A 17,908-nucleotide genomic window follows, 5' to 3' on the forward strand; every position below is an offset into this window, starting at 1 on the left:
CCTGTGTCCTTAATCCCCCTCCCACTTCTACAGAAAGCCCATGAGTCCTGCATCCTCCTCCCACTTATTTAGAAAGCCTATGAGTCCTGCATCCTCCTCCCACTTATTTAGAAAGCCTATGAGTCCTGGCATCCGCGGCCCACGCATAATTACTCACAACTTTTCTGGCAGCATTTCAAAAGCTTTTTACATGAAAATACAGAATCAAATCAGAGAACACTATATATCCTCGGCATCTCCACGCAGCTACTGCTGTCACCGGGGTGGAGAATTTGACCAATCTGCTTAAAGGTGCACATGACCTAGTGACGTGCTTCATGGGTGACATGGGACCACTGTGGCAGTCATCGGCTCATCGGTTGTTGATGTAGGAAGACCTGGGACATCCAGAGCTTTGGTGGGAACAAAGAAAGTGTGATTACCACAGGGGTGATCAACCCCTTTAAACTTGGTTGGTAATTGACCTGTTATGCCACTGTAGTTTATCAGACATTGCAAAAATTAATAACAATGCTGTTTTTGGCCCACCATAACAACATGCAGCGGGCCCGCAGGGAAAACATGTGAGGCTCACGGTGGGCCGATTGGGGTAGTAGTGGTTTTTACTCGGTTAGCAGAGCCTCCCTGGGCCGGCAGTGCAGTGGATGGGAAGACAGCACTAAATCCTCCGGGGCACTCTCTATTGCGGGAAACACCAGCCAGATGGAAGTTGAGGTGCCCTTGATGGTGTAGATGTTTAAGGTGCTTCGGTGGCTGGGCCCCTGTGTTCGTGATGCCAGCACCGTAAGGTGCAAATGTTGAGTGTAGTAGTAGTAATGAAGAGTCAGTTGTTGTAAAACAATTGAACATTTACTCAAATCAATAAATCAAGGCAGATGTTACAGTCCATCAATAAAGTGCATTCATATGGCATAAGTGATGACTCAGAAATAAGTACAATTGTATTCCACTTATCAGGTTTAGGCAATTGTCAGTTTTTGTGGGGACAGACTAGCTAAGGAGGAATGAGCTTCTCCTAGGACTCTGGACTTATCTCACAGATGGATTCACAGGGAATGCTTTCTTCCTGGAACTCTAGAGGCTGTCTGTAGTTTCTGCTTTTCTTCATCCAGCTGAGCTGAAGGTGCTCAAGCAGGGTACATGGCCTAGTCTCAGCCTAGACTAGGTCCTTGATGTCTTCCCTATGCAGGGGAACTCCTCACACACACACTACCCCTAGCAGGGGGTGGGCTACACTGACCCTAACTTCCTTCTCCACCCATGCTGCAGGATTTGAGACCAGCCCATTCTCCACAGAGGGGTAGCTGAGCTGGAATAATCCATTCCAGCTCAGATTCACTAAACACTAAGCTGTACTTGCCAATGAGTTGCTGCCACCTACTGGTAACCAGGCAAATTACATGAACAATTACATTTAACATGGTTTTATATGCACATTTGTGGAAGACATAATAAAAATTTTACCAGATGACAATATAAAGACTCTTAGGAGATAGTAGAAGGGAAGAGGCGTGTAGTAACACAACTCTGGGGTGTTACAAAGGTATTACCGCCAAGATGGATTCTGAGAAGGTCATTCAAGACTGAAGAGACCTCGGGGCGGATAAGAAGGGATTTGATGTACATAAAGTAGTTAATTAATATGCATGCACGGCTTAATGTTTGCATTACAATTCTGCTCCTGCTCGATACTGAATCCATTATGGTCGGATCAGAATGTAATTGCTATAAGGGTTGTGAGGGCAATAATAACTTATGTGTCTAATAAATGCGGCAACAGCATCCTGGATGTAAAAATAATTGCAGAAAGAAAAAAAAATGAAATTTCGGATCTATCTCTATTTTGTGAATGTATCTATTTAAAGAAATGGATATTATACAGTTACATGGCAATTTTAGTTTTTTTTCAACCTGATTTTGCAGCTGCATCCTAATATTATAGGGTGCTCCTCCCCGAAGACCCCATTCAGTTTGCATTAAAGGGAGTCACAATAGTAATAAAGAAATATGGTAAAAGTACATGCGCGTGTCATCAGTTTACAATGGGTTAATCTGGGGTCCTCCAATGATGGATCCCTTCAAGGGGTTGTCCAAATTCATATAGTATTTTAAGTACACCTTCCACCCTGCGGGAAGCATTCTTCTCTCCTCCCCAATACTCGGTTCTTGGCTCCGTGGGTCTACCGCTGTCTTCGCTGTAGTTCGCTTCCTACATGTAAGCTTCCAGCACATATGCAGGTGACATGCTCTTGAACAGCATATGACCCAGCAGTAGGGTTGCCACCTTTCCCAACAAAAAATACTGGCTGAGTTAAGCCGCACCCCAAAGGGTGTGTGATGTGGGGGCGTGGATTAACATGGGGTGTTAAGTCGCTATGTCATAATGTGGCTCCCAGTAATACTAATGCCCCTATTAGTTCCATTAGTAACAGTAATGCCTCCATTAGTGCCCCCCAGAACTAACAATGCCACCATTAGTGCTCCCCAGTATTAATAATGCCCCCATTGGCACGCCCCAAAATTAATAGTGCCCCTAGTAATAGTAATGCCTCAATTAGAGTCCCCCATAATTAATAATGCCCCCATTAGTGCTCCTTAGTAATATTAATGCTCCAATTAGTGCCCCCCAGAGTTATTAATGCCTCCATTAGTGCCCCCCCGAATTAATAGTTCCCCCATTAGAGCCCCCAGTAAAATTATTGACCCCATTATTGCCCCAGTAATATTAATGCCACCATTATTGCCCCCTGTATTAGTAATGCCCCCATTAGTGCCCCCAGAATGAATAATGCCCCACATTAGTGCCCCCATAATTATTGATGCCCCCATTAGTGCAACCCAGTAATAGTAATACCCCCATTTGTGACCCCCAGAATTACTAGTACCCCCATTAGTGCCCCTAGTAATAGTAATACCCCCATTTTTTTCCCCCAGTAATAGTAATGCCCCCATTAGTGCAACCCAGTAATAGTAATGCCCCCATTTGTGCCCCCCCAGAAGTACTAGTGCCCCCATTAGTGCTGCGGTGAACACTCCTGAAAATACCTGAAATTAATATTAATAGAAAAAAATTACTGACACCCACAGGGGCTTTGCCAGTGAGTTACCGGCCGGGTGGCAACCCTACCCAGCAGTGACAGCTTCCCTCAAACCCAGTGGGACCTGTTGTGAAAAGCATACTTACCTGCACTCCGACGCTAGGTTCTGGCTCTGTGGGTCCACCACTGCCATTACCACTTTGGTCCCAACATGTAAAGTTCCGGCACAAACAGAGATCACATGTGCTGCTGCAGCCAGTGCAATGACTGCTCGCAGCGGTGAGGTGTCCCCAAACAGCATGTGGCCCACCGTTGACAGCTTCCCATCAAGGGAGGCATACTTACTGGTTCTGGCTCTGTGGGTCCACCACTGTCTTCATTGTTCTTTACTCTCCACTTCAGGCACTAACAGAGGTCATGTGAGCTGGTGCAGCCAATGACTGGCCGCAGTGGTGACTTGTCCACAAACGGCATGTGACCCAGTGGTGATTTGCCACTTGGTCATTGGCACAGAGGTGCACGTGACCCCGTCCATGCTAGAAGTTTTCATGTGGAAACCCAGTGCCAGAATCGAGAGAACAGGTAAGTATGGTTCCCTCGATGGTTTCCGCTGGGTGGGGGGTATTCAAAAGAAACTTTATGAAATGGGACAACGGACCGCAGGATCAGACTATGCTCTATAACCATAAAGGGTCATAGATCTGCACGGGAGCTGTGTACACAAACTGGATGCTTTATTTTTTTAAATCTTAGATGCATTGGAGTAATGAAAAATAATTAGGTGGCCTTTAAAGAAGTTCTTCAGCAGCTGTGGCATGTATCATGAGTCATAATTCTCCAGCTACTGCATGGTCTTGTACACATTAAATACGTGTCGGTTGAACCCTACTGTATATGAGGGTGTCCCCACTCTTCTTCAACTGCAGAATCTAGGGAAAGAAAGATCAGACAGTTGGATTTCAACATGCCCGATCCTTTCTTTCTCATGGTAGATGGCATGTCTGGCAGCGGCTTATCGCCCTCTTCTTATACAAGGGGGTTAGAAGGAATAGTCGTCGGCTGAACACAGCAGCTATCTGATGTGTATAGCCAGCCAAAGGGCAGCTTCATTCCCATGACTGCAAACAGCTAGTGACTGATGTACACCCATCTTCCTAAAGAGGTTCTGAGGCAGGTGTGACAATTGCCTTAGGGCTAATAATACAGTGCGCAATATGGAACTGTATAGCACACCCTATTAGAACTTGCATAGTTCTGCAGATATAAGTGGGATGCTGTGTTACAGAACATTTTTTTTTTGTGATGCGGAGGCACAGACCGAAATCCCACAGAAGCGCTCTACAGTGCATCCGTGGGCTTCTGCCCTGCGCCTCTGCTCTGCTCTGTATCTTGCAGATTGCGGACGCATTCAAGTGAATGGGTCCACATCTGTGATACAGAGCGCACACGGCCGGTGTGCATGAGCCCTCAGACTGCATTCACATTCGTGGTCTGAAATCTGGCAGGCTGTTCCGGCAGAAGAACAGCCTCCCGGATTTCACTTTATCTGGCATAGCCAGATAATGGCAGGAACCTCCAGATCTCCATAGACACAATCCGACGGGGATCTGACCATTTTACAGCATATTGCCGGCTTTTGGCCGGACAAAAAGTTATGCATGTAGGACTTTTTTTCTGGCCGATAGCCAGCATTTATGCTGGAATGCGACTGGATCCCATTGTAGTCAATGGGGATCCGGCGGCTCCTGGTCATTATCCGACTATGCCAGATATGGTGAACTGCCGGGACAGCCTGCCTTAGTAATTACTTCTGGAGCATCTATTGACGAGATTTGTAATATCCTATGACTACATATTGGAGTTTGGCTTGTTCTTATAGGTTACGACTAGGGATGAGCGAACTTGCATTTTTCAAGTTTGAGTTTGGGTATTTGTGCAATTCCATTAAGGCTTCGTTCACATCACCGTTCAGCCCTTCCGTTCTCCTGCTCCCTTTAGGAGCAGGAGAACGGAAAGGACGGATTCGGCACATAACTGAGCCGAACGGAACCTAAGGCCCCCATAGACTATAATGGGGTCCGTTAGGTTTCCGCTCAGAGGAAGATTTTTGAAGCGGAGACAACAGTCTTGCATGCACTACTTTTGTCTCCGCTCCAAAATCATCTTCTGAGCGGAAACCTAACAGACCCTATTATAGTCTATGGGGTCCTTAGTTATGTGCCGAATCCGTACTTTCCGTTCTCCTACTCCTAAATGTAGCAGGAGAACAGAAGAACTGAACGGTGATGTGAACGAAGCCTAACAGAGGCATTCCGTATTGCATTCCGTCATCATAGAAGTCTATGGGCAGCATAACGGATCCGGTCCATGGTGCATTCCGTCATACAGTAGCATTTCTTTATTTTCCGTGATAACTGAATCCATAACGGAATTGCACAAATACCCGAACCTGAACTTGAAAAATGCAAGTTCGTTGCTCCTTAGTTATGACAGATACTCAGCATTAGGTCCTAATAACTGCTTGATTGCATATTTAATGAAATATTTTGCATAAGCATACAGTATGGGCTTTTTCATGAGGTTCCTGGCATTGAGTGTCATTTATTTTTTTAATTTTGAGTCTCGGCAATGCTCTTCCCTCTATGTTATTGTCATAAGACAAAAGCGAAGCAAGTAAAACTAAATGTATAGAAAATATTCACTAGGCTTCATTAGGAAAAAGTTTTTAAAAGGGCTTTCTTGGAATTTAATATCCATGACCTGTCCTCAAGATCATTAATATCTGATGGGGGGAGGGGGTCCGACTCTCTGCACCTTTGAAGAGGCTGCCCTTATAGTAGGTCAAGCACAGCGCTGTGCATTGTATAGTGTCTGTGCTTGGTATTGCAGCTCAGTCCCAGGGGTTCTCTGGGACTTACATATTGATGAACTATCCTCCGACTCCTTGACCCTTGCTAATCAGCTGTACAAAGGGACCATGGTGCACTGTGAGCCCGGTGTCCCTTCATTACATTGGTCGGTCCCATTCAAGTGAATGGGGCTGAGCTGCAATACCAAAGACAGCCACTATACAATGTACGGCGCTGTGCTTGGTAAGCTGCGAGGAGGCCCCCTTGCTCTTGGGAGTGTGGAGGCCTCCTCAACAGCTGATTGGTGTGGGTGCCCGGAGAACCCCTTTAAAAGGGACTGAGCTGCTCAAAGGCCATGTGAACGTGACGTCCCAGGATGAGAAATAGGCTGCAGCGCTCAACCAGGTGCCGTGGTCCCTTCCAACAGCTAATCAGTATAGGTGCCGGGAGCTGGACCCCCTCTGATCAGACATCGATGACCTGTCCTACAACCCCTTTAATCATTTTAAAAGATGGGGCACACTGGATGAGCAGGAACCTTTGATAAGCTGCCCTTATTACTATGCATGTTTTGACTATATGTTCCAATATGTTTTACGTGTTTTTTAGAATGACTACAAAAAATTGTCTATGCAATGCAAGGACTTTGTTGTTGGACTTCTTGATTTGTGCAGAAACACAGAGGAGGTGGAAGCGATATTAAATGGTGATGTAGACATGAACCACAGCTCTGAAGAAGCCAACAGCCGGCCGAGCCTCTGCCGATTAAAGCTCGCTATTAAGTATGAAGTCAAAAAGGTAGGCTTAACTTTCCTTCAATTATTATAGTATATTTGTAGGAAAACTGTTTTGAGTCATGGCAGTTTTGTTGGCAGGCAAAGGTCTGTTTTTTAACTCTTGCTTAGATAAGCCTTGGGAATTTGCCACGTCACCTTGGTGGTTTGATTGAACACTACTGCGGAGATTTATCAGCCTCCGTACTCCCATAGTGGTAGATGTACATAGGCGGCTGCTCTCTGTTCACTTCGGGGGTCCCGTTTCTGGAGATAGGTCAGTTTCCTAGATGGAAATGCCACTTTAAAAAGTTACTATAAATTACATATTTACAATTTGCGGTCCCAGCAGTCACATACTTATCACCTTTCGGTGGGATAACCCACTGATTACAAACACCCCTATCTTGGGGTACATGTGCTGCAAGCCCTGGAGAAGCGAAGTAAAGGATGGGAGCGGAAGTGGTTCTGGCTGCAATAATCATTCACAGTGGCAATTCTTAGGCCCCTTTCACACGAGCGAGTTTTCCAGACGGGTGCAATGCGTGATGAGAACGCATAGCACCCGCACTGAATCCGGACCCATTCATTTCAATGGGTCTGTGTACATGAGCGTTGTTTTTCACTCATCACTTGTGCGTTGTGTGAAAATCGCAGCATGTTCTATATTTTGCGTTTTTCACGCAGCCCTGGCCCCAAAGAAGTGAATGGGGATTCGTGAAAAACGCATTGCATCCTCAAGCAAGTGCGGATGCGATGCGTTTTTCATGGATTGTTGCTAAGAGATGTTGTTTGTAAACCTTCCGTTTTTTATCACGCGTGTGACAAACGCATCAAAACGCATTGCACCTGTGCGGAAAAAACGCAATAACACAATGCAATCGCATACAAAACGGACTGCACATGCAAGCAAAATTGCCAGATTATCACTGAATGCACCCTGAACGCATCCGGACCTAATCCGTCACGCCCGTGTGAAAGAGACCTTAGGCTAGGTCTACACGACCACATGTCGCACGACAGATAGGGCACAACTACACAGCAACATTTGTCACATGATATTTTGTCGCACCAATGTCACGCAATGCGACATGCTGCGACTGCAACGTGACAGTCGCAGAAAAATCCATCTTGAATGGATTTTTGCGACTGTCGCAGTATGTCGCACTGCGACACCATAGACTATCATTATCAAAATTGCCATGCGACATTGGTGCGACAAAATGTTGCGCGAAAAATGTTGTTGTGTAGACCTAGCCTTAGGCCGAATGCCCACGGCCGTTTTTCACGGCCGTGAGCGGTCCGTGGAACCGCGGCCTGGATTCCTGCTGAGAGCAGGACCGCACGGCGTCATTGGTGGCTATGACGCCGTGCGCTCCCTGCTGCCGCCACAGTACAGTAATACACGCAGGGAGCGCACGGCATCATAGCCACCAATGACGCCGTGTGCTCCTGCTCTCAGCAGGAATCCAGGCCGCGGTTCCACGGACCGCTCACGGCCGTGGGCATTAGGCCTTAGACTGATTCTTCCTCGGGCCAGGCCAGTCATAGGAGGACACACATTTTCTTCCTTCAGGGCAAGCTTTGATGTTGGGGCTTCTACCTGATTATAGTTGAGGTGCCCTTCGTGTTATGAGTGTTGTACAGGTGCAGCACAGGGGATGTAGGTGTTGTGGCCAGCAAATAGTGCTGGAGTCAGTGACCAGGCCAGTTGCAGAAGATAAATGTCTCTCTTTACTAAAGTGTAGAATGGGAGTTGTAGGACATCCAACAGTATCAAAACACAATTCCAAGTAATTCTCAGTGCAAATCTTCCGAGATAGTTATATACAGTGGATATAAAAAGTCTACACACCCCTGTTAAAATGTCAGGTTTCTGTGCTGTAAAAAAATGAGACAAAAATAAATCATTTCTGAGCATTTTCCACCTTTGAGTTGCACCTTTTGAACTGTACAACTCAATTGAAAAACAAACTGAAATCTTTTAGGTAGAGGGAAAAAAATATATAAAAATAAAATAATATGGTTGCATAAGTATGCACACCCTTAAACTAATACTTTGTTGAAGCACCTTTTGATTTTGTTACAGCACTCAGTCTTTTTGGGTATGAGTCTATAAGCATGGCACATTTTGACTTGGCAAGATTTGCCCTCTCTTCTTTGCAAAAACACTCCAAATCTGTCAGATTGTGTGGGCATCTCCTGGGCACAGCCCTCTTCAGATCACCCCACAGATTTTCAATCGGATTCAGGTCTGGGCTCTGGCTGGGCCATTCCAAAACTTTAATCTTCTTCTGGTGAAGCCATTCCTTGGTTGATTTGGATGTATGCTTTGGGTCGTTGTCGTGCTGAAAGATGAAGTTCCGCTTCATGTTCAGCTTTCTAGCAGAAGCCTGAAGGTTTTGTGCCAATATTGACTGGTATTTGGAACTGTTCATAATTCCCTCTAGCTTAACTAAGGCCCCAGTTCCAGCTGAAGAAAAACAGCCCCTTGGCATGATGCTGCCACCATCATGCTTCACTGTGGGTATGGTGTTCTTTTGGTGATGTGCAGTGTTGTTTATGCGCCAAACATATCTTTTGGAATTATGGCCAAAAAGTTCAACCTTGGTTTCATCAGACCATAACAGACTTCAAAAGTGTTTTTGCAAAATGTAGCCTGGCTTGGATGTTTTTCTTCGTAAGAAAAGGCTTTTGTCTTGCCACTCTACCCCATAGCCCAGACATAGGAAGAATACGGGAGATTGTTGTCACATGTACCACACAGCCAGTACTTGCCAGATATTCCTGCAGCTCCTTTAGTGTTGCTGTAGGCCTCTTGGTAGCCTCCCAGAACAGTTTTCTTCTCGTCTTTTCATCAATTTTGGAGGGACGTCCAGTTCTTGGTAATGTCACTGTTGTGCCATATTTTCTCCACTTGATGATGACTGTCTTCACTGTGTTCCATGGTATATCTAATGCCTTGGAAATTCTTTTGTAACCTTCTCCTGACTGATACCTTTTAGCAATGAGATCCCTCTGATGCTTTGGAAGCTCTCTGTGGACCATGGCTTTTGCTGTGGGTGCGACTAAGAAAATTTCTGGAAAGACCAACTAGAGCAGCTGAACTTTATTTGGGGTTAATCAGAGGCACTGTAAATGATGGCAGGTGTATGCTGACTCCTATTTAACAGGATTTTGAATGTGCTTAATTCTGAACACAGCTACATCAGTTATAAGAGGGTGTGCACACTTATGCAACCACATTATTTTTGTTTTTTTTGTTTTCTTCCCTCCACCTAAAAGATTTCAGTTTGTTTTTAAATTGAGTTGTACAGTTTATAGGTTATATTAAAGGGGGGAAAAGTTCTGAAATGGTTTATTTTATCAAGGGAGTGTAGACTTTTTATATCCACTGTATGGATATAGACCAGGATGGGGATTAAGATACGGTGGGACAGACCATGTCCAAAGTGGAGGGTGTCTTACCAATGTCCCTTCACTGCAGTAAAGTCTCTATCAGCCAAAGGCCCCTTTCAGACAAACGAATTCCACACTCCGGACTCGCAGGGTTAGTCTGCAGCAACTCCCGTCCTCAACTCCCAGCACTGACGGGGGCGCATTATATTGATTTATGAAGCTATGTAACCCTTCCACTGACTGCATTATCCAATACATTCCAGAACTCTAAACACTAAATTTTGTTTTATGCCAATTCCACCCCATTATTTTTTTTTTCCTGCTTCCCACTATATTGTATGCCGTATTAAATGGTGACGTTAGAAAGTACAACGTGTCCTGCAATAAACAAGCTCTCATACGACTATGTGAACAGAAAAATAAAAAAGTTATGGCTCCGTGAAGACAGGGAAGAAAGATGGAAACTAAAAAAAGAAAAAACTTCTGGTATTCAAGGGGTTAATTGTCCTTTGTCATGCTGGGACTCGGTCAGACAAGCAATCTGAAATGTATTCCGTCTGGTAAACACGGACTGGTTATTAAAAATACAGAGCATGGATGGCGTCCATTTTTACTGCGTACCCATTCAATTACGTAGGCAAGTTTTGAGCAAAAATCAGTTATAATGAGTGAGTGTTCAGTCCTGGTGCCATACTCTATGTCCTACACTCCTGAACATTTCTTGTCTGAATCAACCCTTATTTAGATACTGTATGTCAGAAGGGGAGGTCAGCAAGTTGGATCTCCTCAGATTGCCTCTCAGAGAACCCAGCGATTTCTATAAGGAGGAGATGTTCTCTCCCTTGGGTCTGGCCCTGTTCACATGTTTAGAATTTTGTTAGGATTTAGGCCTCTTCCGTGGTGTTTCTCTCCGTGCATCCGCACCACAAAAAATAGAACATGTTTTTTTGCGGTGCGGATGGATCACGGACCCATTTAAGTTGAAGGGGTCTGGATCCATCTGCGAAATATGCACGGATGTTGCGTTCCCCAATGCACGGAATGGCCGCTCAACGGCCGTGTGCATGAGCCCTTAGGTGTAGGTTCTGCTTCTAAATCCTTAGACCATCCTCTGAGAAAAGGGGTTTCCCCAAAACAACACTTCTCCTTTATCCAGATTTGGGGCTTTAACTACTGGGGTCCAAATCCGATGATGAGAACACCTGCCTCCATCGATCAGCCGTATTGGGAAGCTGTAGGTGTCAGAAACTATGCAGTGGATGAAACCAGAAGAAGGCTCTGGTGTGGTGGCCGTGTCGGGATACTGCAACTCATTGAGGACATGTTCTCACTTCAGTTATATGGTCAGTTATTTCCATCAGTTATGGTTGGTGAGCCAAAACTAGCTCTGGGTCAAAAACAAGGAATAGGTGCAGGTCTTTCCATTACACCTTCTCTCTGAGTTGGCTGACAAAAACTGATGGAAATAACTGACCAAATAACTGAAGTTTGAACTCACCCTTAGGCCTCATGCACACGACCGTTGTTGTGTTCCGTTCTGCAAAATGGGGTTCCGTTATTCCGTGATCCGTTTCCATTTTTGTTTCCGTGTGTCTTCCTTTATTTTTGGAGGATCACCAGACATAAAGGAAGGTAAAAAAAAGTCTAAGACAGGTTTGCCTGCAAATTATAGGAATAAAACGGACGCGGACGACAATCTTGTGTGCCTCTGTGTTTTTTCGCTGTCCCATTGACTTGAATGGGTCTGCGAACCGTTTTCCGCGTAAATAATAGGACAGGTTATATTTTTTGACGGCCTGGAACCACGGATCACGGACGCGGATGGCAAACGGTGCACTATCCGCATTTTCAACGGCTCCATAGAAATGAATGGGTCCGCACCTGAAACTCTAAAATCGGCGGAACGGACGTGGAAGCAAACAACGGTCGTGTGCATGAGGCCTAACCCATACCTCCCAACTTAAGGCACACTTATGGTTCATTGTGTGAAAGATCAATTTTTTCCCCATATCTATACACTTCAATAGTTTTCTCTTCTAAAACAGCGCAAAAATAATCTAAATACAGAAATTTCTAAAATCCGAACTGCATTAAATAATGAAATAACATATAAAACAGGCTCTAATTTACAGAGAGGAGCCGGAGGAACACTTTCTGGCTCAATATTGTGAATGTATTAATGCAAATCTATACCTCAGGAGGGGCATTTAAGGAGCAAAGAGGGGGACTTGGGTCAAATAGAGGGACTGTCGCTCCAAAAGAGGGACACTTGGGAGGTCTGCATCTACCATTCAAATAAATGGGAGCCGAGCTATAGTACGCCAGCGTCTGAAGTTAGAAAGTGGACAAAGCCTTCAATCCGCTGCATAGTTTCCGGTACCAGCAGCTGCTCGAAACAACCGATGGGTGTGGGTTCCGGGTTTCAGGCCCCAACCTCTCCCGGAGATAGTCCATCAATATCTATCTCGAAAAAAAAACTTTAATATCTTTATAAATTAATATGTTGTATTTATATTTTTTCTTTTAGTTTGTGGCTCATCCCAATTGTCAGCAGCAACTTCTTTCCATCTGGTATGAAAATCTATCCGGTTTGCGTCAGCAGACCACAGCAGTGAAATTTCTGGTTGTTTTGGCTGTAGCAGTCGGGTTACCATTTCTTGCCATGGTTTACTGGGTCGCACCTTGCAGCAAGGTAATCATTTTCTCACGTTACAACCGGCACTCGCTGTTCGTAGTCTTGCAAATATTCTTCTTTATCGCCGCATTACAATATCTGTGACGCATTTCGGCGCTGAACTTTGCCTTTGTCAAACTGTTTGACAAAGGCACAGTTTAGTGCCGAAACGCGCCACAGATTTTGTTAGGTGGCAATAAAGAAGAATATTTGCAAGACTACGAACAGCGAGTGCCGGTCCTTTATTGCATTGATTATCATGGGACGCCAATCGTAGAACACGTGCACCGCCACGCTAGACCTGCAGTGCCGACTGATTTGCAGCATATGTTACAATAGGCACTATCTGCGCTAATAAATGCTCATCACTTGTTTAGTTGCCTTGGGTTTTGAGAGGAAGTCTGGAAAAAAGCATGCTGTCATCCAGCGAGGTAGGCCAGGCGCCTGTGGCGTGCCGTAGGAAGCCCGGTGCAGGGTGCCGATCCCACTCATTGCCTACAGATACAAGTGTTAAAGGTTCTGTAAGGATGCATGTGCAGTCAAATCTAGGGAAACCAGGTTGTCATCCAGTTTCTCCCCGGGATCCTGGAAGCAGCTTTTATCATAACAACTATAAAGACTTGAGGTTCTGGAAATTAAGAATGGTCCAAGATCATGGGTTTTTACCAGTGTGATTTATTTGATATGAGAACTTCAATTTAAAGGGAGTCTGTCACCTAGTCTGAGCCTTTTAGACCGCACAGATCAGGTTATAGACTCCTTTGCCCTCATTTCAATAGTACCTTTTTTTGTTCTGTCTCTTGCCGAGATATAAAAAAAAGACTTTGAACATTATGCTAATGAGGTTCGAAAGTGCCCAGGGGCGGCGTTACTGCAGCAAGTGCCCGGGCCCCTCGGCGATGTGCCCAGAAAACCACACCTTTCAGCCCTCTGGCCTGCTTGTTTGCTATTATTACCTCCTCCTCCTCTCCCAGATCTGTTCCTCTGCCCACAATGGGCACAGCAGTGCGCAGGTACGGGACAAGTGTTGAGCGGCGCAGGCGCAAGATCTTGGATGGAGAGGAGGAGGTAATAATAGGAAAGATGGGCAGGCCAGAGGGCTGAAAGGTGTGGTTTTCTGGGCACATCACCGAGGGGCCTGGGCTCTTGCTGCAGTAACGCCACCTCTGGGCTCTTGCTGCAGTAACGCCACCTCTGGGCACTTGCTGCAGTAACGCCACCTCTGGGCACTTGCTGCAGTAACGCCACCTCTGGGCTCTTGCTGCAGTAACGCCACCTCTGGGCACTTGCTGCAGTAACGCCACCTCTGGGCACTTGCTGCAGTAACGCCACCTCTGGGCTCTTGCTGCAGTAACGCCACCTTTGGGCACTTGCCGAACCTCATTAGCATACGGTTAATAAGGTTAAAAAGTATTTTTTGGAAGATCTCGGCGAGGGACAGAACAAATGAAGGTACCATTGTAATGAGAGCAAAGAAGTCTATAACCTGATCTGAACAATCTAAAAGGCTCAGATTAGGTAACAGACTCCCTTTAACGGGATCTCCATAGTTATCCAGCACCCATCTAACCCTGTCAGTCATCAAACATCTAATAGTAAGGCTACTTTCCATACAGTCGCTTCCATGCATGTCACAGCAGGATAAGTAATACACATGAATATTGAGAGATGAGCACTTCCACAATGGAAGCACTAATTTCTCATGGCCCTGCCACTTCTGCCCCCTCTTGTCTCTAGGTCTAGCCGCCTGAGGCGGCCGCCTCACCTGGCCTCATTGAAGGTGCGCCCTTGCCCATATATCTTTTCTTTTTACAAAAAAAATGGTGACAATGGTGTTGGGTGTTTTTTTTTTTGTAAAAAGGATGTGATGAAGTATGGTTAGGACATGATCATGCTGTCTGCAGCTGGGCTGAGTTGCAATGCCTACACAACACATGAATAAGAATGACTTCTGTGCTGGGAAAAATTTAGGAGAGCCACAATGCTCCACAGGTTGCTGCAACCCCTTAATTCTAGCAATCAGTGGGATCCTCAACATTTGGAGGCCCATTTTCTAGCCATAGCTATGAAGACCCTTTAAAGGGGATCAGAACCCATCCAATATGTTATTCATTGTGTATATCATGCAAAGTTTGCCATTTACTTGCTATGGCATTGGCTTACCTAGTATGGCGTCACCTGGTGTTCAAAGCGGATAGCACTGTGCATGTCCTTCTACTGAGCTTAATGCTTGCTCGTCACACACACTCAGTCACTAACCCCTTCCCCATAGAATGGTCTCTGCATCGTGATCCTCTGTTCACTGCAGGGAATACAGCCAATAGAAATAGCTTTCTGCCCTGCTTGTCAGAGGAGCAGAATCTCTGTAGTAGCATGGCAAGACAGCTGCTAAGACTCCCTCTGTGGGGTGTCAGCTTCCAGAGTGTGAAAGAGACGGACATAAGAAGGGACTATATTGTCAGCTTCCAGAGAGTGAAAGAGACGGACATAAGAAGGGACTATATTGTCAGTTGCCAGAGGGGCAAGGGGACTTAGATGTAAGAAGTGACTATATTGTCTGCTGCCAGAGGCAGAAGAAGACTTGCACATAAGAAGGGACTATATTGTCTGTTGCTAGAAAGGGGAAATAGACTTGGACATAAGACGGGACTATATTGTCAGCTGCCAGAGGGGGAAGGAGACTGACTCTATCCAGAGCCCGCTTCTAGCAGCACAGATTAGCAGTAGCACAAAAGGGGACACAGGGTAGCCAAAACTGTCTTAAAAGAGGTATAGTTATGCTTAAATCACAGCAAAATATGTCTTGCCTTAGTAATGTTATTCTGTCATGGAGAATACATAATGTATGAGTGATAATTGTGTATTGGGTTCTCTGGTTTATGTGATACGATATCTTGTCTTTTGCAGCTTGGTAAGATAATGCGTGGACCTTTCATGAAGTTTGTAGCTCACGCGGCCTCGTTTACTATTTTCCTTGGTCTGCTAGTGATGAATGCAGCCGACAGATTCGAAGGCACCAAGATCCTTCCTAACGAAAGCATCACAGATAATGCAAAGCAGCTATTTAGGATGAAAACATCTTGCTTCTCCTGGATGGAATTACTCATTATCTCCTGGGTAATAGGTAAAGATTTTTTTTTCCGTTCCCAAGTGCTCAATGCGTCAATTATTTTTAGAATCTCTGACCGTGCATTATAAGAGCAGGGAAAGGCCAAGTGACCAACGCTTAGATATTTCCTCCTGAATGTCAGAGTGTTTTCAGTGTGCTTTTTAATACTCTATGAGACACAGTACTGTGCGACCACGCTTTAATTAAGAATCTTCTGGTCTTTTGTGTATGCAGCCCCAATGCAGACCTATGCATCTAAACCAGTGGCCTAAAGGGAAAAGCGGAGTCCATAGCAGAGCTAGAAATAAGTCCACCGCTATTTACTGCTTGGCACCATCAGACTCCTAACTACCTGCAACAGGACACCCAACACCATTTTTTTCGTTAACCTTTTAGCACCTGGAGGCTACAGGTTTTTTTCTCAACCCTTTAAAGTGGTGACCAAAGGACCCTCTTTCTCTAGGGCTCCATCAAACTCACATTTGCACCCTCAATAGTACTAGATGATCATCTGTCTCTGAGTAGCACAGAAATTAGTGCCGGAACTACACCCCTCTGTCCATTGCATAGGGGTCGGATCTGGTTACTGCTGCTCTGTTCCCATTAAAGTGACTGGCCGCAGTGATGCAATAACCAGCTCTGTACAGTACAGAGTGGACAGAGCTTGTAGTCCTGGCGCCTGCTGCTGGTGCCAGATCTGCTCCATAACAGCTGATTGGCTGAAGTGAGGGTTGTCACACCCCTGTCGAACTGATATTGATGGCCTATTCTAGGGATAGGCCAATTAATATGAAAATCCTGGACAACCTGGACTCCAATTTCTCATGATATTCATTACATTATTGCAAAATGCTGTTGTAGGAGCTGCAGTTCACATCACAACCACCGGGTGGCCATATGCAGATACATTCAACATAAACAACTCATGACAGAGTATCACATAATCATTCTTTTTTTTAAAGGGGTTTTCATAGATTTTAATCCTCACGATAGGTTATTATCAGTATCTGATTGTCACACGGGAACCCCGCCGAAGCGCTCCTGTTAGCTCCGCTACCTTTTCACAGCTTTTTCTAAGCCTGTGACGACACGTTCATTGGTCACGTGGCCTAGGAATAGCTCTGCCCCATTGAAGTGAATGGGACTGAGCTGCGATGCCAAGCAAAGCCGCTATACAATGTACGGCGCTGTGCCTGGTGAGCTGAGAGAAGGCCGCAGCGCTCACAGGAGCACCGATGCCTTCTCAAACAGCTGATCGGTGGGGATCCTGGGTGTCGGATCCCCACCGATCAGATACTGATGACCTATCCTGAGAATAGGCCATCAGTATTAAAATCTCGGAAAACACTTTTATAGCTGGTCATCTCGCTCCACACATGTCGACCCAAGAGGAAAGGTGAAGAAGGACGCATCTGTATCTGCTGCAAAACTGTATTCTCAACGCCAGGTCCACAACAACTGCAGAATTACTCGGTGCAATATCCTGGTTTGTAGTCACTCATTAGTAACATGGAAGATCAGGTTCCATAGCATAACATTAATGAAGAAAAACCCTAGGAACAAGCAGTAGCCCCCCTCCCCCAGATATTTAGGAGCTGTGCTTCTGATCTGGTTCTTTGTAACACTAGTGCTATATAAATTGCATTGAACGGTAAATAACGGCAATCTTTTCTGTGTCTCATTCCTCGTAATGAGAAAGCCGATGGAGTCGTGCACTTAGACCCATAGCTGGTTATTACAGTCTGCCTTATGAATACCAAGGAGGTGACATGTCTGCCGAGGTTCAGAATAACAAACTAGAGCAAGTAACCTGGACTCTGGACTGTATTTATGTTCAGGAGACGATGATGACAATTGAGACTTTGCTGGTAACGGAGACATTTCTGAAGATCTTCCATAGGGTGGGCAACCTGCGGAACTCCAGCTGTTGTGAAACTAAAATTCCCAGCATGCCCCAACAGCTGGAGTGCCGCAGGTTGCCCACCCCGGTGTGTTCACAAGATACATTTTTTTGTTGATTTTTAGGTGGAAATGTGCAAAAATCTGTGCCAAAAACTCTATGTGAA

General features: G+C 45.4%; 1 protein-coding gene across 1 annotated transcript in view; it reads left to right on the top strand.

The window, feature by feature from the left end:
- Positions 1 to 17,908, top strand: part of TRPC6 (transient receptor potential cation channel subfamily C member 6) — a 229,383-nt gene that overhangs the window by 131,382 nt on the left and 80,093 nt on the right. The window contains exons 3-5 of the mRNA XM_044286027.1: positions 6,497 to 6,685; positions 12,587 to 12,751; positions 15,641 to 15,857. Coding sequence (XP_044141962.1) covers positions 6,497 to 6,685; positions 12,587 to 12,751; positions 15,641 to 15,857 — 571 coding nt within the window. The remainder of the gene's footprint in view (positions 1 to 6,496; positions 6,686 to 12,586; positions 12,752 to 15,640; positions 15,858 to 17,908) is intronic.

The sequence above is a fragment of the Bufo gargarizans genome, chromosome 3 (genome assembly GCF_014858855.1).
Source record: "Bufo gargarizans isolate SCDJY-AF-19 chromosome 3, ASM1485885v1, whole genome shotgun sequence".
Taxonomy (NCBI): domain Eukaryota; kingdom Metazoa; phylum Chordata; class Amphibia; order Anura; family Bufonidae; genus Bufo; species Bufo gargarizans.